The following is a 25,653-nucleotide window of genomic DNA, read 5'->3' on the forward strand; positions in this document are numbered from 1 at the left end:
GGCATCCCCAGGCTGTCTTGCTTGCAGGGGTGAAGTGTGACGGATGCCGGTAGTGGCGGGATTACGGGGTGTCAGTGGTGGGGGGGGTACTTACAGCTCCGTCACGTCCTTGGGGATGCCTTTGGGGAGGGTGCGGAGCCCCTTGTTGCTGCATCGCACCACCGTCTCCACGCAGGTGCACTGCTCGGGGCAGCGCGGGCCCAGCTGGCAGCTGCTCTCATCATTGCCTGTGGAGAGCCGGGGAGTGAGCATGGCGCAGGTGAGCGAGGCCCGTTCCCCGACCCAGCTGCCTGCAGGAAAGGGAAGCCCTCCGCTTCGAGCCAGAACTGGGAATGAGGAGCTTGCTGGTCTTATCCGTGGTTGGAAGGGGAAGAAGATGCACCTGGGTTGGGGAACAGGGCTGCCCATCTTCTACCACATTTAACATAAAACAAAGACGCTAAAAACTTGATTAACCAGGTGTTAGATATATAAGAGGTTACTGTTAACCAGGTCTGGATAAGCCAAATTGACTGAAGGAGTGGTCAGGGTAGGGGCAGGGCCCTATCTACTCCCCTCCTTCTCCTCCCTCTCTCCACACCTTCCACTATACAATCCCTCTGGCGTGGTGAGCGTGTCCCCAGCCCTCATTATACCTTAACCTCAGTTAATCTACAAACCAGTTCATCCGTCTCTATATAACCTAAAGTTGACCAAGTAAAAATTGTACTGGCTTGAATTTATGCAAACAAATATGCCCTCTGGAATCCTGACACTCAAAGCCTTGAATCTTCAGGTATTCGTACTGCCTAGCCAGTGACAGGAATTTCCCAGAAGCTCATCTTGAAGTCTGTCTCTCATGAGCACATACTCTCAGCCTCATGATGATGCAGGCAGGAAAACTTCGGCCCAGGGCTGCCATGTACAGTTGTGTAGGTAGCGTACTGCACAAGGGTGCGCCACCATCTAATGAGTGCCAACCTCACTGTGGATACGGCAGATTAAGATATTTGGTACAACAGTGTCTTCACAGATGGCTGTAAAGTATCTCGTTTTAACAAAAGCAGTATATTATGACAGATTTCTGACTGATGGAGGTCAAATGTCTTTAGAAAGAGGCACCTGTTCTTAATTTGCATGACAGAGCCATGTGGGCTAGAAGCAGGCCTGCAGAGCCCTTCAGGGCTTGGGCTGCATGCTGAGGGCAGAGGAGAATCAGATCTCGGGGGGTCCTGACCTGCAGTTACCGCCTGCCCGCACCTCTTTTCTCTTGTAGCTCCCTTGTCTTCCCAGGTGTTGCTCCCCTGCCCCGCCCCCAGCCTTCTTACCTTCACAGGTGAAGTCCTGGATGGCCACGTCCTGGATGGGAATCTCCTTGAGGAAGAAGGGCTTCTGGCACCGGGGGTTCCCACTTACGATTCGCCTCTTCCTCAACCACTTGCCGAGCCAGGCCAGGTGGCAGTTGCAGTTGAAGGGGTTGGACAGGAGGTTTCTGGGAGGAGAGAAGGGCCCTCTCTGAATGGTTAGCCTCTACCCTTGTCCCGTGGGAGCTGGTCCTGGGATCCAGGTCTGCAAGCCTAGGGCCTGGCTCTCCAGGCAGGTCTGCTTCCGGTTCAGGGGAAGGAGAAAGGACGAAGGAGGTAGAAGGTCTGGGAAAAGGAAGGCAGACTCTCTTCTAAAACCCGGAGGCAGTCTTTGCAAGGGTCTCATTCCAGACCTCCGCGGATGGATATGACGCGGTCTCCACCATGCCCTCCTTTGTTTGATGAACTCCAGCTGTGTGAACTGCCTCAATTCCTCCACAGAGATTTTCTTACACTTAGAGCCTTCATGTGTGCTGCTCCTCCCGCCGGGGATGAATTCCTCTACGGTGTGCCTGGCTGGCCCCTCCTCTTCCTTCAGCCCTCAGCTTAAATGACCCCTCCTCAAAGAAGCCCCTCATCTCAAGGGAAATGAAAAGTTCTGCCCTGTCCCGTTCTCCCCCCTCATCCCCCTTCATTTCCTTCACAGCATCCATCTGAGCTGGTAACGCCTCCCTCTTTGGACTCTCAATTCCCGGAGGGGAGGGACCAGGTCTGTCTGTCCTGCTCAGTGTCTCCAGGAACTAGCAGAACATCGGCATAGGCACTTTATACAAATCTGTCAGATGCAGTGATGGGATAGATGGAGGGATGAGGGCAGCTATCACTTTCTGAGGGTTTCCTAGAGGACAGGAACCGGGCCGAGCGCTTTACAAATCCATTTTCTCATTCAGACTTGTCACAGCAACCCTAGGAAGGAGGGGACAGTATTCTCATCTCACAAATGAGGAATGTAAAACTTAGGGAGGTTACAGAAGAGGGCTGGAGAGCCCTTGAGGGTCTGCGGTTTGACATGGCAATTAAGGGCTTGGGAGTCAGTCCTTCCTGGGGTTGATTCTGGCTCTGATACTCAGTAGCTGTGAGAAGGTGGGCAAGTTCCTTCCCCTGTCGGAGCTGGTTCCCTTCATGCTTTGTGACTCTAGCCCTCTCGGCATCTTTTGTGTCTTTGGATTCCCAGTGCAGAGGCATCCAGGAGGGGTGAGAAGTGGGCTGAGATAAACCAACCCACCCGTGCTAGTTCTTAACCCACTGTCCTCTATCTTCACGTAACACATTCATTCAACTCATCCACTTATTCAACCATTATATAATGGGCCAGGCTTAGTGCCAGGCTCAGGTGTAGGCACTGAGGATAGAGGAGTGAACAAAACAGTCATATATCCCCGTCCTTCATCCTTCTGGAACGTATGCTCCAGCTGATGGGAGGCAGACGATATGTAATTAACAACAAAAAGTATAGTATGTTAGGAAAATGGTCAGTGCTATGGAAAAAATCAGAAGAGCAAGGCTGGAAGAACTGGGGGTGATGGCAGAGGGGTGGAATGGGGCTGAGGCAACTGACATTTGAGCAAAAAATAGAAGGAGGGGAGGGAGCCAGGGGGAGGGCTTTCCAGGGAGTGGGAACAGCCAGTGCAAAGTTCTAAGGTGGAAGTGGGCCTGGGGTGTGCGCAGAACAGTGAGGCCAGTGGGGCTGGAATGCAAGGAGGTTCTGTGGGACTAGACTGCATGGGGCCTTTAGGACATTCTGTAACTTTGGCTTTGATTGCCAGTGAGGTGGCTGAATGGGAGCATGACCACGGGCAGCAACAGGAGATGCAGCAATAGCCTTTCTCTTCTGTCTTCCAAAGGGTCTTTGGAGAAGGCAAGGGAGGGAAAAATGAACCACCAACTAAGGGTAACAGAGCCACATGGAAATACTATGAGAAACCATAAAAGCTAACATGTGCTGAGTACTTTTTATATCTCAGGCCCCTGCTGTGCATTTTACCAATATTAACAAATTCAGTCCTCATAACAGTCCTATGAGGTGGATTATGAGAAGGGACAATTAAAGCACAGAGAGATGAAGTAACTCTTCCAAGGCACACAGCTAACAAGAGGTAAAGCTAGGATATGGACCCAGAAAATTTGGCTCTAGAGCCCAAAGCTTTCACCATTATTCTAAACAGCCTCCCTTACCAATACAGTGAATATTACGGGCAGAAAAATTCGTCCAGAAAGCTAGATTCTAACTGGTTCTGATACACATTTAAGCAGTCAGTGACATCATTTTAAAACCCCCTGTCACATCATGTCACTGGCCTGCTTAAAACCTTCTGTGGCTTCCTGATGTGTTTTGGATGAAGACCAAAATGGCCCACGGCAGTCCTGCAGCCTGGCCCTGGTCTCCACTCCAGCCTTGCCCACTCTTTACTATGACCACATTGGACTTTGCTCAGTCCCGCATATCTGCTCTGCTTCAACCTAGCACAGGGCCTTTGTACATGCTCTTCCCGCTGAAAGAAATACACTTCCTGCTTTCGCAAACAAGCCAACTCCCACTCACCTTCCAGAGCATAGCTCCAGCGTTCCTCGACAAAGCCTATGTTAGGCTTTCATATCACTGCGGACCTCCCTTCTGTGGCAACTCGCTATGCTGTGAGCTCCAGGAAGGAGGGCCCACGTCTGTGAATCCTCAGTAGCAAATGGTGCCTGGCACATGGAGGGAGCCTGCCAAGTGTTTAAGTTGACAGATGGATAGATGACCTTGGGCCAAATATAGTAGGGTGTTGTGAGAGGAGAGGTCTGCAGGAGAGGAGCCCAGAATGAGTGCACCATTGGTCCAGGGGGACTTACATGGTGGACAGGGAGACAAGCGTGGTGAAGGCTCCGGGGGTGATGGTGGTGATCCGATTGTCGTAGAGGGACAGCAGCCTCACTGAGCTCAGGCCAGCAAAGGTGTCATTGCTCACACAGCTGATCAGGTTACTCCTCAGCATCCTGCAGGGAGAGGGGTGGGGTGAGCAAGCACAGGTGTCATCCTTTCCCTCCTACGGGTGTGTGTGTGTGTGTGTGTGTGTGTGTGTGTGTGCGTGCGTGCGTGCGTGCGTGCGTGTGTGTGTGTGTGTTGGGGGGTGCTCAGCATGCTAGGTTCCTTCCCATCCAGGGCTGGGAAATGTCTGATGTCTCTCCGGCTCCAGGATTCAGCAGGCCAGGCCGGCGCCCGGGCCCAGTCCGCTGCCCGCCAGCCCTCACGGCCCCTCTGATGCCCCTGCTCTCCCATCTCCCTCCCTCTGGCCTTGGCCCGGGCCCTGGGAACTCACAAGGTCTTGAGGCCGCTGAGGCCACGGAACATGCGCCCATGCACTGTTTCCAGCTGGTTCCCTGTCAGCATCAGCTCCTGCAGGCTGGCCGCTCCGTCAAAGGCACCCTCTCTCACCTCCTTGATCTTATTGTTACTCAAGTTTCTGGAAGGAGGGGACAGAAGAGGTCAGGACGCAGGGAGGGAATGGCTTCCATGCTGAAGATGTTTGGTCTTCAGCACCTGTGCCTCAGGAAGCAGGGAGCCCAGCCCCCCATGGGGTGGATGGGTGGGCTACCTGTGTGAAACAGACTGTGTAGCATTTGAAGTCTTTCAGTACAGTTCTCTTTTCAATGCCCTGGGGACTGGCAGATTTCAAATGGTTCTCAAACTTATTTTCTCTCTTCCACAGATACTCTCACTAAGTAGTGATTCCCAAGAGGAGAGCAGGAGGAAAATACAAAACATGCCTGCTCCCTGCGGGGTGAGGCATTTGTAGAACCTTCGGCTCTTTCACCATTTGAGATCCCTGATATAAATGGACCCTTTCTAGTTACTAGAGTTTGGGCACTTATTATGTACTAGGCACCATGTGAGGGGTTTGACCAACAGAATCACATCAAATCCTCAAAACAACGCCCATCAGATGGGCATCATTTTTATCATTGTCCTGTTTTATGGATGAGGTGGCTGAGGCTCAGAGACACTAAGTAACTTGCCCACAGTCACACAGCGGATAGCACTGGGGTCAGAGACCACGCTTTCGGGCACACAGAAAAGCCTCCAGTGAACCACTTTTCCCACGTGAATGTTCCTTGGACGATGTGGATGCCCATCCCTTCTATTACTGCTCTGCAGAATTCAGGGTTTGGGACACTGTGTTTTCCTAAGTGGGCTCGGTCCTATCAAGTCTCGGTGCTGCCATTTCCAACACTACCCTCGAGCTCTGAGAGCGGGCTCTTCCCTCCAATGCCCAGTCACCACGCAGCAGGCTGCATGGGAGACCTGAGCAGCAAGTGCGTCCCGCAGAACTATAGGTGCTGCGAGCGGCAGGGGGTCTCCACAGACCACCCAAATGTTCAGGCCTGAAAGGTAGCCCCAGCTGGCTGGCTGGGGCAGAAAGTGATGGAGTTACAAAAGCTGAGGGAAGAATCCAGCTTCCCCAGCAAACACCCTGGGGGGGCCTTGTTCTGTGAACAGGAGACCCGTAGGTGGAGACACGGCTGCTAACTGGCTGAGCACCCTGAGCTTGTTAGAACTGAGGGCTCAGGAGAGATGGACCAGCTGGCCCATTGTACTGTTGGACACACTGAGGCCCAGGGAGGGGAGGCCACTGCTCCTGGTCACAGAGCACTGAAAGGGACAGAGCACTCCATGAGTCCCTGGTACTACTGCTTCTCTCAAGTGCCCTCCTTGTGGAGCTCTGGCCTGACTCACAGCACCCCTGGGGGTGAAGCCTCCTATAGGGATGGTTCAGAGCAAGTAAAGTTCAACTGGGCACCCAAGGGCTCGATACAGGTTGCCTGCCTGCCCTCTTCCCGAATAGGGACTGGGTCTGCGGGGGTGGCAATGCCCACACCTGTGGGCAGGTGTGGAGGAAACAGTTCCCACCCTCGCATTGTCTGCTCCCTCTGTGCTCCTGGTCATGGCCTTCCTCGCCTCCCTCCTTCCATCCTGCTGAGAAAACAGGTGCAAATACTCCTCAGAATCCCTCCCCTGAGACCTGACAGAGCTGGGAGATTCTCAAACTGGATTTCTGCTCCCTGCCTGACTCTCCTGCAACTCAGCCGGTCTTCTTATAAATCCTGGTAGCCCTGGTCCACGGTAACTCGGAAATGAAGGTAATACACAGGGGAGACTGCAAGTTACCCCCAAGTTCGACATGGGAGGCGAGAGAAAGACTTTCCCAGCAGCTATAACTCATCCAAGTGCTGGAGCTTCTCCTCCAGCTCGAGAGAGTTAGGCTTCTTGGGGAACTGAAGTACATGGGGTGGGCAATGAAGATGAGTTACAGCAGCTAGGAAGTGGGAGGTTCCCACTTCCTGACATCTTTTTCTTTAAATGAGCAGAATTAACATCACATTAACTGTAAGGTTTGCGAACTGGAGTTCCTCGGGCTGGGAGAATGGAAACACAAGGAGAGTGAAAAAAGGGGATAGAATTTTCCAGAAGACCAGGCTGCTGCTCTCTCTCCATCCATCAAAGCACCACACAAAACTGCAGGCAGCTTGGGCGGGAGGACAGAGAGAGAGCAGCTTGGGGCAAGTGCTCCAGACGCAAAACCAGTGCCTCAGGGTTTTGTAAGAGCTCCATCTTATTCTCAGAGCAGTATCTTCCTGAAGATGCCCCAGATCCCAGGAAACCTCCAAACGCGAAACTAAGGGCACTGAGCCTCTCTCCCTTTTTGTCTCTGCAGACCCACCTGAAGGATTACTGCTTCATCATGGCTTTGACTCCAGTGAGGATGGGGATCTCACACCTGAAAGGACCCAGCCTCAGAAACTCCCACCCCAGGCCGGGGTTGGTTCAGAGTGGTCCACGGCAGGACAGACCCAACGCTTGGCCACACTGCCTCGGCAAACTGCTGGGTGTACCTTTCAGAACCTGTACTCATTCTTCCTAAGAAACACCAAGGCCCCTGTAGGCTGGGGGATTCATCTCTGGAAAGCCTGAGTCTGAGGAGGCGAGCCTGGACTTCTTCTAGGTCTCTGTCTCTTCAGGTTTGTAGGACAGCCCATAAACTCTGGCAACAGAGAAGCATCTGTAATCCTGTTTAAAAGTCCAGTCCTCAATGGACATACAGTTGGGAGAGACCTAAGCGGAGTTTTCTGGAAGCTGAGGCTACCGGGTCAAGATTGAGGAGCACACTGGCACCCTGTCAGGTCGGGGAGGTCCTGTCTACCTCCTTATGGACCTCTCCGGCCCCCGGAGGTGGAAATTCTACTTCGAGCTGGGGTTACAAGCTCAAACGTCCACAGGGTCCAGGCAGGTGACCTAAAATTGGAAGCAAGCCCAGTGGGGACGGCAGTGATCAGGAAAGCACGTGCCCCAGCTGGGGGGCGGCCGCTCCTCAGCTCAACTCAACTGGAGCCGCTTGGGAACATGGGCTCAGTTGTGCCAGATCCTCTGATTTTCCAAAAGGTGCTAGAAATCCACATTTATTTTTCTGTGGAAACTCTTGATTTTTAAAAGAGGGCAACTACTTCTTATTAAGAACACAACCATCATGGACCTGGAATCTGTCATACAGAGTGAAGTAAGTCAGAAAGAGAAAAACAAATACGGTATGCTAACACATATATACGGAATCTTAAAAAAAAAAAAAAAAGGTTCTGAAGGACCTAGGGGCAGGACAGGAATAAAGATGCAGACGTAGAGAATGGACTTGAAGACACGGGGAGGGGGAAGGGTAAGCTGGGACGAAGTGAGAGAGTGGCATGGACATATATACACTACCAAATGTGAAATAGATAGCTAGTGGGAAGCAGCCGCATAGCACAGGGAGATCAGCTTGGTGCTTTGTGACCACCTAGAGGGGTGGGATAGGGAGGGTGGGAGGGAGACGCAAGAGGGAGGGGATATGGGGATATATGTATACGTAGAGCTGATTCACTTTGTTATACAGCAGAAACTAACACACCAGTGTAAAGCAATTATACTCCAATAAAGATGTTTAAAAAAACCCCCAAAAAACACAACCACCACCACCAAATCCACCCATGGGATTTGATTTTGGCTAGAGGGGTGCTAGGTTTCAGCTTCTGCTTGAGATGCTCCTTCAGTGTAAGAAGTGATCTGAAAGTTCGCCCGAGAAGAGGCCGTGACCCCACTCTGAATGGGAGGTCACTTGAAAAGCCACCTTGAGTTACCACAGTCCTAATAACCTTTGTGGGGAACAGCTCACATCTTTTTTTGCACCCCTCAGTGATACTTATGAAATCTCATTATTCCCACATGACAGGAAAGGGCACAGAGGTTCAGAACAGTCTGGAAAGGCACCGCAGAGTCCAAACTCCTGGCTGTGTGTCCACTCTCCTCTGCCTCCGCGCCCTGTCGGGGTGCTGCCGTCCAGACTGTAACCTTAGGGCCCTGGCTCCACAGTCCCTGAGGAAGCTGAGCAGCCTCAGTCACGGCACAGCTGGCTTTAACCACTCTGATGGGCACAATTCCAGCTGACCCATCACCTCACGGGAGTGGAGGGGTGGTGATGGGTCCCAGCAAATAAGGACTGTTTACTTAACAAGAGTCGCCATCAAGTTATTTTAAATAAGTGGTTGCAGCTGGGGGTCTCTGGGACCAGATCTGCCCTACTGGGACGTGTGCTTGGTTGGCTGACACTATATGTATATGGATTTAGGCACACACACGTGCACACACATGCGTTCACTGCCTTCAGATAGTGCGTGCGTTCCCCAGCTACTCTGCACTGTCACCACTCCTGGCTTGATTTTTAAACTTGGACAGGTTACTTTCTGTGTTTCAGCTTCCTCATTTGTAAAACGAAGCAATCTCATAGCTGTTTTGTTTTTCTTGGTGAGGGGTAAGTGCTTGCATATCAGCAGAGTCTGGCACACAGAGTAAAGTGTTTAGTAACTGTTAGTCGCCGTTATTATTATTGCTGCCTTGCAACCATTCCCTTTCCACAGGGCGTCCTGAAAGCACGTGAGTTTGTAACTCCTGTTTTAAATGTATAGCCATCGGCTCTGGGTCACGTGACCCAGATGTCCTCTTTCTGTCTTCCAGCACCTTCTCACCGCAGTCCCATGGACAGAGGCCATGTCTTTCCCCTTATCTCTTATACTTACTTCTGATCCTCATCACACCTTACAAGGAAGGTGGACTTGTTTCTATTATGAAAGGCCCAGAAAGGCTAAGGGCATTCCTAGGGTCACACAGCAGGCGGGGGGCAGAGCTGAACTCAGAACAAATGCCGGCCTGCCTGTTCTTCTGCCATACCTGGATTTCCGGCTGCTCCCGTGAAGGGAGTATTTGGCAGCTCTGACCTTCCTTCCAGCACGGCAGATGCTGGGAGGAACTTAGTGACGTCTGCCCCTTTTGGTGAGGACTCGGCCTACATTTTGCCACAGTCCGCACCACTCCCTTTTGTGGCTTGGATGCTGAGGCTGGGAGTTGGCTGCGACTTATCATTGCATTTGTGCTGTTGTTTTTGTTGGTGTACAGAAACAGTTCTTCATACTCAGGTCCCTGTCAAAACTAGGAAGATGAAAGGCTCAGAGTGCTTGAGTTTCACCTAAAATGGGAGAGCGCATATTTCTTCATGGAAGCAAAGACTACTTGATCCTGTTTATTGTGCAAATATGCACTTGGCCAGCTTTACTTGTTTTAATACATGCCTTATCTCCATGTGCATGTAAATTTGTTTTGAGGTTAAAAAATGTATGCATTTTCGGGGGTTGAATTTAAAAGCACATCTCCTGGCAGGTTATGGGTGATGTCTGTGCTGGGTTCCTGAAGCTAGAGGTGGGCTTGACCACTCGGACAGCCATGAACCTCACCAGGACCCACGTGTGTCCTCCCTCTACTGCCCCCTCAGTTACAGTGCTCTCCACTGCTCCCAGTTACAGAGTTGTCGCTGAGGCCATGGCCAAGGTGGCAACTGCAGGCAGGGAGGGAGGGAGAAATCCTGAATAGCACTGATGCGATCCAGATGCTGCCCAGGGCAGGGGAAGGTCTCTCTCCTTCTTGCCTGCAAGGGACTGATGGGTGGAAGAGTGGAGAGCAAAATAAAATAAGGGTTACCATTAATTCTCATTATTCATCGTGGTTAAGCTCTACAAAGTCACTGGGCAAGATGAATTAGTGAATGCTGAACCACTGCTGTGAGGGGCGCCTCTGGTCACCATTTTCATTAACTGATCAATACCTAACCTTGTTTGATGCATGTTTCTGTTTAAAGACATCTTATTGAATATATATTGTTGATTTATTTACATTGCACTCACAGCCAACAGCACCATAACTCTTGCCTGAACAAAGCTCATGTAACACGTATTTTCTCCGTAAGGCGCATCACAGCCTTCTATGCTTACGATCACTAGACAGCCCTCCAGTGCTAAGCTACGGGGCCATTTTAAACAGTGAAATCACCCACAAAAGCACAAACATGCAAAAAAAGAAATGTGGCACTAAATATACTGTGGATTGGACACTTGTTTACAGTCTGGGAGCTGAAACAAGAAATCAGAGCGTGGCCTTTTTCTATTTCAGCTGGGGACATGCACGTCGGGGGACTCAAATTTTTTGCTGCCCTGTCTATGTATATGAATGACCATGAAAGCACTGCGCGTATTGATTCTGAGATTACAAATAAATGTTAGTGAGTAGGCAAACAGCAAATACAGGTTCTATGAATAATGAGGCTTGACCGTTTTCCTTTGTTCCAGAGGCAGACTCAAACTCTGGGGCCGGGAGATGTGGAGGATGGGGTGGGAGTGGGGAGCAGGGTCAAGGAGAAGGGAATTAGATGGCAAAGAGCCCCCTGTCCATGCTGGTACCTCTGCTGGCACACCTGGGAAGGGAAGGGGAGGGGGAAGCAAGGCCAGCTGTGCACCAGTGTGATTACAGATGAAGGAGGTGAGGCAGCTGTGGCGTCTCCGCTCCGATGTGTCTCAACCATGTGGAGGCCTTTAGGGTCCATCTAAAAACAGACCTTCTGACTGTTACCTCATAAAAATTACTAAGTGATGTGCACCCTAGATCCCCATGTCCCATTGCTGGTCCTCACCTGAGTCCCTCCGACCACCCACTGGGGTAGACATTGGGCGTGGGGTGGAGGATGCGGGTGAGCAAGGATGGGGTGAGGGTCAGGGATGGTGCAAAGTGCATGCTCTGCCTCTGTACAGCCCTGCCTTAGTGTCTTGCTTCCCAGGACGTGCCCATAGCAGGGGTCAGGAGGAGACTGAGAGGGGCTGGAGCGGAGGGAGAGGGAGCCACCCGTGCCCCGGCGTTCTGCTCCAGTCTGCCAAATTCCTGAGACTGACTTACATTTTCCGCAGGTTGGGCAACTTCTTGAAGATACCAGTGGCCTCTAGAACAGATATCTCATTGTCGTTCAGTCGGCTACATGGGAAGCAAGCAGATGAGGCGGTGGGTTAGCTGTGGATGGGACACCTCCTCCATTGGTCCCCCATCCCCCCGTGGCTTCAGCTGAATTGCCACCTGGACCTCACTCAGTCCAGGTCAATAGCACCATAGAAACCCTCCGTGTACCCCATCAGCATGGGGGGCCCAGCAGCAAGAGGAGGGGTGTGAGAAGGGGCCAGAAAGGAGAGGAAGACCCTCTGCCGAAGGTGTATTCAACTTTTTGAACGCTCAGCACTTAACAATCAAGTGCCAATGATTTGCCTTCATTTTGTAGGGGTACCAATGACCACTTAAACCCCCAGGGAGGTTTCCCCAGGTTCTTCCAACTCTCCAAGCCACTCAGGTCTTTCCTGACCACATCCCTCTGCTAAGGGCAGCTCAGGGACTCCATGCCCAACATTCATATAAGTTCAGGGAGGGCAGGAGAAGTCAAAGATAATAATAATAATAATAGTAATAATAATAATAAAGACCACCATCATTTATGCAGGGCTTAGTCCATGCCAGGATTCAAGATAAAGTCTGTGCTTGCATCCTCTTACCTAATCTTTGTAACCCCCGTAGGAGGTAGGTATCAACACCTCCATTCTATAGCTCAGAATCTGATACTCAGATCTGAGAAGCAACTTGCCCAACCTCAGGAAAACTGGAGAAGACAGGAGTCAGGCCCAGATCCATCACCCACCCCATGCTGTAACTTTGAGCTCTGCCACTTCTGGATAAACCAACACGCCTCTTTATTAGCATGGATAACCAGAGGCTCAGATATACCTGATCGTTCTAGCTGTTTTTTCACTTTAGGACAGTCATTTATGCGCTATCCATCTTTCCGGTTATGTTGTAAGCTTCCTAAGGGCTAGGAGGGGTGGTCTGCTTTGTTCACCAGGGAGAAGGGTGGGCCTGGCACAGTGCTTGGCTCGCAGCGGGTGTTCAGAAAATCTTTGTATCAGTAGAATGAATGAGCTGTCTTTATTTGTGAGCAAGCTGTCCCCCGAGGATGCTTGGGGGAGTCTGCCCTCATCCCGGGACGCAGGGGACACCAAGGAGCACCCAGGTGACTGAGCCGGGAGGGGGCCACCTCTAGGAGCCCACACCCACCCTGGCTGGCTCAGGGAGACTGGGCGTGGGGACGTGCAGGGGCTCCCGCCTGGGCAGCACTCACAGGTCGGTGACGTATTCGGGGAGGTGGCTTGGGACACGGGCCAGCTTCTGGTTGGAGCAGTCCACGATGGTGCCCTCGCAGCGGCACCTGTCCGGGCACACGAGGTCCATGAAGCAGTCGCTGCTGAACCTGCTGCGGTAATCCTCCGAGCCTGGGGGGGGGGGGGCGCCAAAGAGGGGGCGTCAGTGCCAGCCGGTCCGGCATGGGGCGAGGTTGTGGGCACTGGAGGTGGGGAGACACGGGGCGGGGGGATGGCCCAGTGACAGAGGCAGCAGTGCCCTCATTTTTTGGCCACCTTGCTCTGCCTTCCCCGCCCCCCAGCCTCCAGGCTGCTTGCTCTCCCTTTGGTCTTTGTCATTCGTCACTTTCCATCTAATGCCGCAAGCTCCGTGGGCTCTTAAGCTTCTGTGGGTCATGGACCTTTTTGAGGTCCCTGTACCGAATTTGGTCTACGATTTACGGGGGGTACTTAGTCCCTGATGCCCATGATCCACGGACCCTCTAAATATTCATGAGAATCCAAATGAAGAGATTTTGATGGGGTTTTGATGGGAGCTATGCCAGGGGTGGGAATGAGGTCAGGGAAGAGGGTCATAAACTCAGTTGTCTTCAGGGACAAAGCAGGTAATGAAACGATAAAGGGGGCCCAGCACATGGCAATCAGTACCCTTGACACCTGGTTTCATGACTGGGAAGCAATCATGAGAGTTGGGGTCCTGGGGAATTGAAGCCCACTGCCTTAACGTTTGGGAATTTGGCTCAGGGTTGCCTGATAATTCTTTTAAAAAATTATTGGTGATGAATTCAAATGTAAAACACTGTAAAGGCAAGTATAATTCTTGTGAGGGTTAGATGTACCTGCTGCCTTTGAGAGGAAGCTCTGTTTAACTACAGTGAAAAGCCAGTTCCAATGAGCTAAAAGTAGTTGGAGCTAAGATTAATTTTTGAAATTGAATTTTTCTGGAGGTTACATACACAGTAATGGTAACAGGGCCAACGACGTGCTGTCTTGAGAGATGCCCTGGGGAGCCGCTTTAATGATCAGAAATGATCCCCTGGCACCTGGGCGAACCTCTGTGAGACCACAAATCTTGCCCGAAATAAAAGGGAAGCTCTGGTTCTCCTATCAGACACGAGCCAGTTGATGGGGGTCGGGTCTCTTTTCTTTTCCCCTTCAGTGGTTCATCAGCACAATGCCAGGCACAAGAGCTTGGCTCACACTTGTCCAGTGCATAAATGGGGTGTCCTTAGCACATAAATTGTTCCATACGTGCGTATTTCTGCAGTGTTTCAGAGAACGTGAATGTCATTTGTTTGCCTGGCTAGTTGAGGTGGACCTTGGCCCTCTTATGTGTATTAGGAGCGGAACGGGGCATCTGCAGTACAGGGGTTTTAGCAATAGAAGGCGTGGATTTGCCCAGGCTTTGCCACTTACTAGCCTCAATCTCTTCACATGTAAAACGGGAATCACATAATTGCCCCTATCTCACAGGGGCTGTGAAGATTTGAGGAAGATCAAGGCGGTGGAGAGCCTCCGGAAAAGGGTCAAGAGTTGTACAGATGTTTGTGATTCTATTTTTTTTGAGCACCTAGCGGAACATTCGGCATGTCAGAAGCCGTTAAAACATCAGCGTAGTGAGTGATGATAGCTGATGTGTACTGAGCATGGAGCACGGGCAGGGCACTATTCTTTGAACTTCAAATAGGCGAGCCCATTAAATCTTCACAACACTCTGAGGCTATCGTGACTCCATGTTATCGATGAGGAAACTGAGGCCTGCAGGTCACTCAGGACGTGGCAGAGAAACAAACCCAGGCAGGCTGCGGCCGGGGCCCATGTGACTAATACTTTGCTTTACTGCAGATGTGCTTTTGGACAAAACCTTAATCCCAGACCTAGGAATGATCATAAAGTCAAGCTGGTGGAGGTGAATTGAATGGCATTTTCCCGCAGTGGGCTGCAGGGAGACAGGAAGCAGATGTCTCCACTGCCCTCTTGGTTTCTCACTCCTCACGTTTTCTCCCCATGGTAATGCCTGATTGGGGATGGACTTGGTGGGTCTCTGATTCTGAAGTGACATCATCCACCTAAAACAGAAGGTCAAGGCCTGGACCTGTCTCTTTCCCTCTTTGCTCCTTCCCCATTCCCCTCCTTCATCCACTTTCCACCTGCAGGCTTGTGTGAGCAAAATCCAAGCAGGTATCCCAGGTGTTTTGGGCGGCTCCCTGGTCCAATGCATTATGCAACTTTCTTGCCCTTGGCTTGTCAGCATCCGTCCCACTGAATGACTCTGACCTGGGCTGTTTCCGGCCCCCCACCCGCCGACGCATCAGCGTGCTGAGTCCTGGATGAATTTCATCGCGCAAACCCTGCTAGATGACAACCCTCTCTTATTCCCCACGGCGGTTCCCCACGGTGACGGTGTGAAGGGGCTTTTCGTACATAGGCACGCATTTTTCCTTGAGAAGGTGTCTAGGATGGGATCCTTGCAAAGCGGAGGAACCCTGAGTGATCAAAGCCAGAAAGACAGGAGGGAACACAGTTTGCTCGCTGACATGATGAGCCTGAAGATGAGCACCGGCTGGGCTGCGGCTGGGGACAGCTGCCGATTAAATGCATTTTCGTTTCAATCAAGGTGAGAGCGTCTGTAGTTAGCAGGAATCGCTCTCTGTAGTATACTTAGATTATAACTGGCCGACCTGTGCAATGGAGCCGCTGACCCATTTTAATGAAATGATTTTGCAATTAGATTCGATAGACTAATGTGTCCTTTCCAACACTTTTCCCCCTGCTGTTTTTGTTATTGCCCTGGTTTGTAATAACGAGGGGGTCAGAGTGTGGTATTTCATATGAGTGGGAGCCAGAAATGTTAATAACGGCGTACGTACAAAACTGAAAGAGTGCGTTCCCCAGTCGGAGCCAGCCTGAAATGCCACCTCCATCACTTCATATTTCATTACCCAAACTACTCAGGGTTTCTCGGAGCCATTTGTTATGCCTAATGCTCATAACTACCCAAAAGTATTTTTAACTTTTCCAGAGCTTTAAAAGTCAATTTCAATCTCAATGCATATTTGTCACTGCCAGAAATACTTAGTAGGAGAGGAGTAACTGAAATAGGCCGTTGCTTCTTGTCTTTAGGGGAGTTGAGACAGGAGAGGTCTCGGAGGATTTGAACAAGGGCCATAAAACTAGACGCCGGCTGAAATGGGTCTCGGGAGAGCTGATGTCACCTGGCATCTCCCCTGCTCCTGCCCCCGTAGCCCTTCTCCCCCTTGGTGGGCAGCTCAGAACGACGACACTTGGGACGTGAGCACAGAGAAACTTCAATAGACCAGGGGAGTGGAAATCCACAGCAACGCGGTTTTATTATGAATCCCTGCCCTGCCGCCACTTCCCAGGAGAGGATGTATGTAATGTTTGGATGGTCACGGGGTTGGGGCAGGTGGGGAGCCAAAGCTCCCATCCTTTGGATGGACTTGGCTGCAGAGGCCAGCACTGGGCCCAGGGTGGCCGCTGTCACTAGCAGTCTGCATTATGCATCACCCTCTGGGCAACCAGTTTGTTTAATGGAAGTCACAGATGCACGGTTATCAGGGCACCAAGGACCTGCCAACGCACGTGTCCAGAGATCTCCTCTTCTACCTCCAATACCCCTAAGGTGGGTGGGATGAAAGAAGGAGGAAAGGAGCAGAAAGAGGAACTGGGGGAGTAGGAGGCCTGCCGGGGCTCTTCAGCTTGAAAGGACAAGCAAAGGTTATAGGTCATGAATGGAATCAAGAGAACATCGTTATCCACTCGTCGGCAAAGGCCAGGGGACCAGACACCAGTTGGCTGGAAAACACCAATTGTTTACCAGGAGTTTGGAGATTGGGTGGGCAGACAGCTGTCCTAGTAAGTTCTCCCTGTCAGAGTCTAACATGAATGCAGTTATCTGCCTGGAAGCAGAGGGAAATAGCCATGGCCTGTAGCTGGTCACTGCCTGGTCACAGCCAGCTGCTGGAGGACCAGGGAGGCACCCGTGGAAGGGCACCCTGTGGACCCACTCCCGAAGGCCTGGCCCTGGCATGGTGGCGGCAGTGCCAAGGAACTCAGAATGCCCTCTCTGTTCAGAGGGAAAGGAAATTTCTCTAGGCCCGAGGACTTGTTCTGTACCAAATGGGTCTTGGTATATTTATGCTGGAGGGGAGGAGCCATGTAAACAGGGATGCTTGCTCTCTTTCTTGCTCAAGTCATTTTCTATTAACAGAAGGCAGTTTGAAAGGGAGTGTTAGTTTTTTCAACTCCCTATCAAGTCAAGTCAAGGTCTTTTTGATTTTATAACTCAAGGCCGTGGGGCTGTCCGCAGCTGGGAAAGCTGAGGATTACAGTTGTAAAGAGCAGCCATGCTGGAGTCCAATGACCCTGGGCAAGTTAATTGGCCTCTCTGAGCCTCAATATTCTCATCTGCAAAATGGGACTTATAGGGTGGTTGTGAAAATTAAACAAGGTAATGATGTAAAATAGTTCAGCACCCAGTCGATAGTAAGCACATGAGAAAAGAATTCAGAGAGGTAAATAGGACTCTCCATTACTCAGCAATGGCTGGGGCCCTGGCTCTGAGGGGTAACCTGAGAGAGAGGAGACAGTGAGAGTCACAGATCGCCATGGAAGCCCAGAGCCCAGCTCCTGGCTCAAGCCAGGGCCCTCTCTCACATGGGACAGGACACACACTCCACGGCATGAACCAACAACACAATCTTCCGGTTACACTGAGTCTAGGATTTATCAAGAAATAAGCAGCATGGGAGGTGCCAAGACACCCCTCTCTTTATTATCAGAGGCAGTGGGCTTCTGCACAGACCCCACATGGCACTGAACTAGCACCATTGAGGAGCCCAGCACTTCCGCCTCATGTTAACTGTGCTTGGAAGGTCAAGGAAACAGCTTGGACTTTAGGCTGCATGGGGACCAAAGTACTCGTGAGGAGAGGGGGTCAGTTCCAGAAGGAGCCTCAGGTTGCATCCAGTGTCTCAGACTCATGGCAGTTTCATCATTCTCATGCTCACATTAAGTCCTAATGCTTCCAATAAAGATGGTAGGTGGAGGGTGGGTACCAGAAGTATGAGCTTTGCGTTAACTGCCACGTGGGAAAAGGACCTCGGGCTGGGACTCTTCCGTGAAACAAAGGGCATACGCCTTGGGTATACGTGTTCTCTTCAAGAAGAAAAACAGTGGTGTCTGAGCTCAGACCTAGCTACTTTACCACTTGGCTGGCATCCAGACTAGATTTGGGGGATGGCAACTCCATTTGGGATAGAGACGTGGATGCAGATCTCAGCTTGTCCCCCATATGCTTCCCCATCCCTATTTCAGCCCAGATCTGCTACCTGGAGGTGGAGGTTCTCTGTGAATCCTTCGAGACTCCCACCCCCCCCCCCCACCCTTCGTGAGGCTGGACCGAGAGAGGCGGGTCTGGCAGGTGGTGGGCTGCGGTGCTCCAGAGCAGAGAAGAGGTGTCCAGCGGTGGCGGGCCATGCTGCAGGAGAGCGCGGTGCTTTCCGCGGTGCTTGACAGAACCATGTTCCGTTTCCATCGTTCCACCACATGGTTAGATCAAGCACAAAGGAAAGCCCCGCGGCGACTGGTCAGAGTCAAGGTCAGGAAGCAGCGTCAGAGAGAGGACAGGAGCGCTCAGAGGAAGCAGCGTGGAGAAGCGGAAGCCGGAGCAGGCCCCCACTGAGCGTGATTAGTACCGAGAGCGGGGTTCCACAGGAACACGTCCGGAGACAGGAGCCCTACCGCCCTTCACGCCCCGCCCCGGGGGAGACACAGGAGGAAGGGAGAAGAACGGGTGGGAGGCCACTGGACATCCCTACTCAGGAGTATCAGGGCAGAACAGATCCTTCCCAAGGGGAATTATGACCACAAATGTCTGGGATTGTATTGCAGGCCTGAACTGAGCCTCTGAACCCCGCTCAATCACACCGTTAGATGTGCCAAGACGTCGAACTTAGCAGAAGCATCTTCTGCATTCTCTGCTGCCTAGGGCCCATCCCATAGCAGAGTGGTTCCATGACAGGCTGTTCCCCCGGCGCCTTCAGTAAAGAGACAGGCCACGGTTCCTAGTGGTCTAGCAAAGCTGCAATGCTCTTCTTTAGAAAAAGTCCCTCTGATGTCTCCTCAGTATCCTTCAAGGCCCCCAGAAACCCCTGGCTGACAGATGTTCATCACAGATCAATCAAGGTATAGTAGAGAAGGGGTGTGACATTGAGAGAAAATACATGTTCCTAGCAGGGAGAAAGTCGGGGAAGCCACGGCGCCCTGGGTTTGGGACTGAGAAACCCACAGTCACAATGATCATGACAAAGAGCCTCTTTCAAACTAAGAAAAGGAAAGAAAGTGGAAGATACCAGATTCTAGGGTCCTTCCTGACTTCCGCCATGACTGTAAATCATGGAGTGGGCCGAGGAGACCAACAACCAGTTGTTCTTGATGCCATGGGCCCAGGGAGGGTGCCCAGCCCTTACACCCTTATCTGCAAAAGATCAGCGGCCGTTTTTATGAATTTCCACCCAAGCCGTGAAGAGGAGATGTGTGCATCTTGAAGAGACCAGAGTCAGGGCATCTTGAAGAGACCAGACTGGGACCCTCACTGCGTTGCCCTCTGACAGGGTCACCGTCCCTCCACAGTGTGTTTTTAGGACGAGATGGTGGCAGCATACTGACGTGTATAGGTTATCTGTGATGACTGACTGGTGAGTCCAAGTCACTCCACAGCTCCGGATCTGGCTCCACCTCTTGCTGAGCCCTCCCATCCGACCGACTAGAGCTGGCCACTGTAATTTAGACTCAACTCTGCTTTGAGTCCCTCCAGACAGGCAGGGCTCTGCAAACACTCTGGTTTGGGGATTTCGTATTCAAGTTTGATCAGGCCCTCGGCACCAGAGCAGGGAAAATCCATCCCTTTCGTGCCCCTGTCCCCAAGCTTTAAAATTCCCCTCCTTCTCTTTGGTTTCCTTCAACAGAAAGAAATAGAAGGGCCCAGGAGAAAATTATCAATAACCTTCTCAGCATATCAGAAGTCCTGGGTTACAGATCTTGTCCTGAAAATACCACTCTATAATCTTAGATAAGACTTCCTGCTGTGTGAGCCTCATTTTCTTCCTCTCTAGCATGGACTGGGTAATCTCTGGGGGCTCTAAAGTTTTGTGATTCCCTGAGAGATGTCTTGCCCTTTGCCATGTTTGTACAGATGAGGACAGGGAGTACACCACTCTGTACTTTTCACCACCAGTTTCTTCTTGCCAACTGGATCTCCATACACAAAGTGGGGGAGGCATGACGGAAGGCAGACAGCATTTTCCAGCCGCCAAGTGCTCCCCCGAGGATGGGCTTGGGGTCTCAGGCAGCCAGATGGTGCCTTTTGAGGAGGCCTTAATCTGATGGTCAGATTACCCCAGCCGGCAGCATTCACCTCTAACCCGATCTTGCTGCCCAGGGCAGCGGATACAGCTGATAGAGGCAGACACAGTGCAGCTGGGAAGCCAGATGCCCAGCCTAAGGAGGGGCTTTATGCGTTGCAAGAGCAGCCCTCAAATTGGCTCCTAATTACATCAGCTGTCTTTGCAATGGGAGTGCTTTTAGGGGAAAGTAAAACGCAGACTTATTATCTGTCAAATCCAGTACGTGTCACCTGCCCCTCCTTCTTTCTTCTTGAGCTTCCTGGAAACACAGAGCTTTAGAGCTATGGCTTCTGCATCCCTCAATGCTAAGCAGGTCTGGGCCCCAGTGCCTCTCAAAGCCAAGGCCTTTGGAGTGCACCAGTAGCTAGCTCTCTTGACCTCTCTTGTCTGTAGCTACATAAAATAAGAGCATATAGGATGTTATATGTTAGGATCATCACAGCTTGAACTTTCTCTACCTTTATAGGAATAATCTTTCTGGTTAGTATTGATGTATAAAAAATATTTTAGACAGGGTCAATCCAAAAACCCTGCCCCTTTTCCCTATTTGTTTCTTTGTAAAATTTCCAATCATTCCTACCCCACATCGGAAAAGAAGCCAGGGTTCCTCCAGTGCAAAGATAGGTAGGTAGTGGCAGATCTAGAGCTAGAACTAAGCTCTACTGTTTCTAGGTCTACTGGCTGTTTTCCTCTTTCTCCTACTTAGTTCTGTCTGTACGCCATCCCCAAACCCAGCCTACAGTCATTCCAAGGCAATGAATGGCTGAGCCCTGGGCTGATTCCATCCCCACCCTATGCCCCAGGGTCTTGGCATCAATCAGGATCTCGAGATCATGATGGGACCACCCCCCCACCAGCCCCCAGACTGAGGGATCGGGCTTGGCAGATGGCACCCTGCCCTCCTCGGCCTCTTATCACCCCTCTTCTTGGGCACAACTGCTGTTAGAGGTAATTAACTCAGCCCCAGCCAGACATGGGTAGGAAGAGAGGAGGCAGAAGGAACAAGAGGTGTAAGTCATGAGGAAAGGGCCCGGGGACAAGACAGTTGTGCCTCAGGGCACAGCTCTGGGCTGGGAGAGCGTTTTCCTCCCTGAGATCCTGCGGCCCCAAGAAGGAACTTAAGAGTTCAGGGCCTGAGGTTGGGGGTGGGGCCATGAGGCTGGGGAAGGAAGTCATCCAAGCAGCTGGGCCTCCTTCCCAAATGGCCCTTCTCTCCTACATGCTGCGTGGTGTCGAGGAGTGAGCCAGACCTGGGGTCCGAGCCTGCCTTTACCGTCTGCTTGCTGTGACCATGGGGTGCCCCCTCACCTCTGAGCCCTCAGCTCCCTCTGCTGCAGCAAGGGGACCTCTCCTGCTGATCTCACAGGACTACTGGAAAAACCGAGTCAAACTAGAAGCCCTGAGCTGCTCATCAGCGGCAAGAAACTGCTCTTGTAACTGACATTGTTATTCTGGGGAAGACACATTGAGATGGATGTCTCAGACTGCCGCCAAGTCCCTGGGGTCCCTCCAAGCCCTCTCAAGGTATTTGCTTCTGTTGAAAAAAATAAAACAGCTCAGGCTGATCATTCTGGAGGCATGGACTGAAGAATTTGACTTTGAGGTCAAGAACAACGTGAAAGAAGTGGAGGTCTGCCTGCTGGTCTTCTCCCGGCGACTAGGGCTGACACTGGCCTTCTCCCCAGGAAAACCCACCGACACAAGATGCTCCGGGCTGGGAGAGAAGAACAGTTCCTGCTGACACACAGATTGTGAGGGTTGGCTTCACCCCATCTCACCACATCATACTATCAACGTCTCACCATTGGGAGCACAAAGCAGCTTGGTGATTTTTTTTCCAGTAGCAAACAACACAAATGATAGTCATTTTTAACTGCCTGTTCATCCAGCTCTTGGGTCAAGGAGAGCGACTTCTCTTTCCAAGATGAGCTGAGAATTCCCCCGCCATCCACCAGCCCCTCCCTCCCCGTTTCATTTCTGGGTGCGGTAGGGAGGAAGGTTTCTGGAGAGAGCTTGGGAACTAGAGAGCAAGGCTTTGCTTTCCTTCTGAGCAACACTCTTTGCTGTTCTCTCCATGATCAGAATGCACCCATCTGGGGTGGAGGAGAGAGCAAAAACGCCTGTGAACCCTAGAATACACTGTGGTCCAAGGGCTGTACCGAAGGTGGCCATAGAGGAGGAGAGGAGGGCCCCAAGGCTCCATGCTTCCTGCAGCCTGGCCTGGGGTATATTTATTTCTCTATCTGCCACTTGGGGAGCGTGATTTGGAAACTAACACAATACAAAATAAATAAATCGTGGCCTCTAAAAGATCGCACGTGTACAGGCTGCCTCATCCCCTCGTTTCCACCTAGCTCGGGAGATGTGCTGCTGCTTGGGTTCTGTCTCTCCCCAAATCACCCCCCTTCCTCCCCACAATGCTTTTATTGTGTGTGTGTGTTTTATTTTAAATCCATAAGCTAATTGGTTTTCTGCGGGGCTAACTGAATTTTCCCAATTTAATTTGCAAAGATGCTCCCCAGGAGCCATTACAGCGCGCGCTGTCCTCCAGATTGGATTACTGGCCTCTCCGGGGCTGCTGTACTCTGAGTCGGAAGGTGGGGCCCTGCCCCATAACCTGATTACCTGAGCAGCGGAACTTCTTGCTCTTGATCTGGCTGATGCGCTTGTTGGCCAGCCGGCGCGGGCTGCTGCAGCGGGCCCCGCTGGTCTCGATGGGGTTGTCCTGAAGGTAGTCGGCCAGCCACTTCAAGTGGCAGTCGCACACAAACGGGTTTTGGGCTAAGTGGCTGCGAGAGGGACGGGAGTTAGTCAGATGGGACCCCTGGTGCCACGTTCCGCCACCACCCTGCCTGGTGCTAGGCTCTGGCGCCAGGCTCCCTCCCTCATCGCCCCAGGAGGCCTCGGGGGGAGGTGGGAGCTGCTCTCAGATGAGACCCGGAGAGGGGGGCCTGAGTTCTGCTGTCTGCAAAAGACAGTCACAGGTGCAGCCGGCATCCCGTCTGGGGAATCAGCCTTCCTTACTCTCCCCACCTGGGTCAGGACCCACCCCTGATCGTCTCCAATCTCACCCACACCAATCCTGAAGGGCAATGAAAGTTGCAGGCTTAGGGTTTATGCTGAGGGCAGACTAAATTTTATTTCTCCAAGCTCAGGAACACCCGGTACATAAAGCAGCTGGCATGGTGTTGGGCACAGGGCGGGTGTTCCATTTATAGGAGCGGGTTTTGTTCTTACCATCCTCAGCATCACAAGGGCAACAGCACCACGGGCCTGGCTTCCCCCGGCTCAGTGAGAAAACTATCCAAAGCACCACACTCAGTGCTCAGCACGTGGTCGGGGTTCAGTGTGTAGCAGCTGCTCTTAACCTTTATTGGCTCCCGTCTCTGGCTACGCGGGCAGTAAGTGCCAGACGACTCAGAAGGGCTCCAGAAGCCCCCAGGCTCATGGTCAGGCCTGGGGCTGGAGCTAGGGTCTAAGCTTAGGGGTGGAGCCATCAGAAACACGGGCTGAGATCCGTACTCAGGTGTCATCTATCTAATGGAACTATTTAGGAACGTCTGCAGGGCTTGGGAGTGAGGAATTGTTCCCTAACGAGGGTGGTGGAATACTCCCGTATTCTGGTAGAGCGTGCCTGTGCCAGAGGCTTGGTTTTGCGGGTGTTGGTGGGCAGGAACGGGTGATCAGCAGAGATGGAACCTGCTCAGGATACAGTGGCCACAGTGGTTAAAAGAGCAGGTGAGCAGCCGCTCGGCCTGGATTCAAATCCTGCTTCTTACTAGTTGTGCAACCTTGAATAAGTTACTTAACTTCTCTGTGCCTCTGGTTTCCTCGCATAGAAATGGGGGATCACAAAAGCACCTACCTCCTAGGGTTGTTGTGAGGCGTAACTGTTTGGATACAGGGAAATCACCCAGTGGGGTGCCAAGCATGGTGTGAGTTCTTAGTACAGGCGAGCTAGCGCTATTATGATTTTTAAAAAAATTGTTTTTTCTTGGGCAAGCCATGCAGCATGTGGAAATGGTAGTTCCCTGACCAGGGATCAAACCCACGCCCCCTGCATTGAAAGCGCAGATTCTTAACCACTGGAGTGCCAGGGACGTCCCAAGCTAGTGCTATTATTAATATTCCGTTCTCGCTGCAGGCTCCAGGACTCCTCCTGGACGTGCTCACTTTGCCTTCATTTTGAATGTTCTCTGCGACTACGTGTTTGGGGTTGCTGGCTGGCTGGGCACGTGCTGGCACTCGAGGTGGCATACTCACAGCGTCTGGATGGCCTGCAGAGGGGCAAAGAGCCCCTTGCTGATGGTCTGAAGCTTGTTGTCGTATAAGGAGAGCAGGTTGAGGCTCTGCAGGTCCTGAAACGTGTTCACCCGCAGGCAGTTGATCTTGTTGGCATTGAGGAGCCTGCAGGCAGGAGAGAGAGGCTGGTGACTCACTAATCCTTGTGATGACCTGCGGAGCAAGGGCCACGCCTGCAGGCTTCCCAGTGCTCTCCTTACAGCAGGGGCTCCCACCCTCAGCAGAGAAAGAGAGGGACTTGCATGCCTGTGGCCACCGAACCTCCGAACACGTCCGGGCACTCATGCACCCGGTCACCACGGATGCTGTGTGGCACACCGATCACTTGGAGACTTCCCCTGCACCCATGCTCTCGGAGGGAGACCCGAAATGGCACCCTGTGTGCTCCACTTTCTGCTTTAGCATGCAGAGCTTCCAGGACTCAAAAAAAAAAAAAAAAAAAATCATTTGGCACAATTATTTTGATGCTTTAGCTGATTGACTAAGGGTAGTTTTGATTCAGAAAATTCCTTAGAGTTCTTTTGGATCACTGATCCCATTGGAAATCTGATGAAAGTTATAGGTCATCGTCCCAGAAAAAATACATCCGTGGGTAGGCATGTGTGCACACACATACACATCCTTTCTCTCTCTCTCACACACAGAGAAACACAAACACACACATGGACGGAGTCCTGTGTGATTCCGCAAATAACGCATGTTCTGAACATGCTGTTTACCCCTTTCATAAGGTGATTCCTTCTCCTCCTCTGTATCTGAGCCCAAATGTCAGCTCCTCAGAGAGGCCTGCCCTGACCCCCTCATCTCCAGTGCGACCCCTACTATTGTCTCTCATAGCCCCCTATTTATTTCCCTCGTAGCACTTCTCTCAATTTGTGGTTAGAGGATATTTGTTTACTTTCTTGTTTATCATTTGCCTCCCACCCAAGACGGTAAGTTCTATGATGGCACAAATGACATTATTTTATTCCTCCCTTTATTCCTAGTGCTTAGCAGAAGGATTTATTAAGAAATACACT

At 51.7% G+C, this 25,653-nt stretch overlaps 1 protein-coding gene across 3 annotated transcripts in view; it reads right to left on the minus strand.

Moving 5' to 3' along the window:
* SLIT3 (slit guidance ligand 3) overlaps positions 1 to 25,653 on the minus strand; it is a 619,979-nt gene that overhangs the window by 84,572 nt on the left and 509,754 nt on the right. For all 3 annotated transcript variants that reach the window (XM_068536340.1, XM_068536341.1, XM_068536339.1), the window contains exons 13-20: positions 24,596 to 24,739; positions 22,958 to 23,121; positions 12,887 to 13,037; positions 11,626 to 11,700; positions 4,643 to 4,786; positions 4,176 to 4,319; positions 1,308 to 1,471; positions 95 to 227 (exon numbers count right to left, since the gene is read on the minus strand). In XM_068536340.1, the coding sequence (XP_068392441.1) occupies positions 95 to 227; positions 1,308 to 1,471; positions 4,176 to 4,319; positions 4,643 to 4,786; positions 11,626 to 11,700; positions 12,887 to 13,037; positions 22,958 to 23,121; positions 24,596 to 24,739 (1,119 nt within the window). The remainder of the gene's footprint in view (positions 1 to 94; positions 228 to 1,307; positions 1,472 to 4,175; positions 4,320 to 4,642; positions 4,787 to 11,625; positions 11,701 to 12,886; positions 13,038 to 22,957; positions 23,122 to 24,595; positions 24,740 to 25,653) is intronic.

Source organism: Eschrichtius robustus, chromosome 2 (assembly GCF_028021215.1).
Source record: "Eschrichtius robustus isolate mEscRob2 chromosome 2, mEscRob2.pri, whole genome shotgun sequence".
Taxonomy (NCBI): Eukaryota; Metazoa; Chordata; class Mammalia; order Artiodactyla; family Eschrichtiidae; genus Eschrichtius; species Eschrichtius robustus.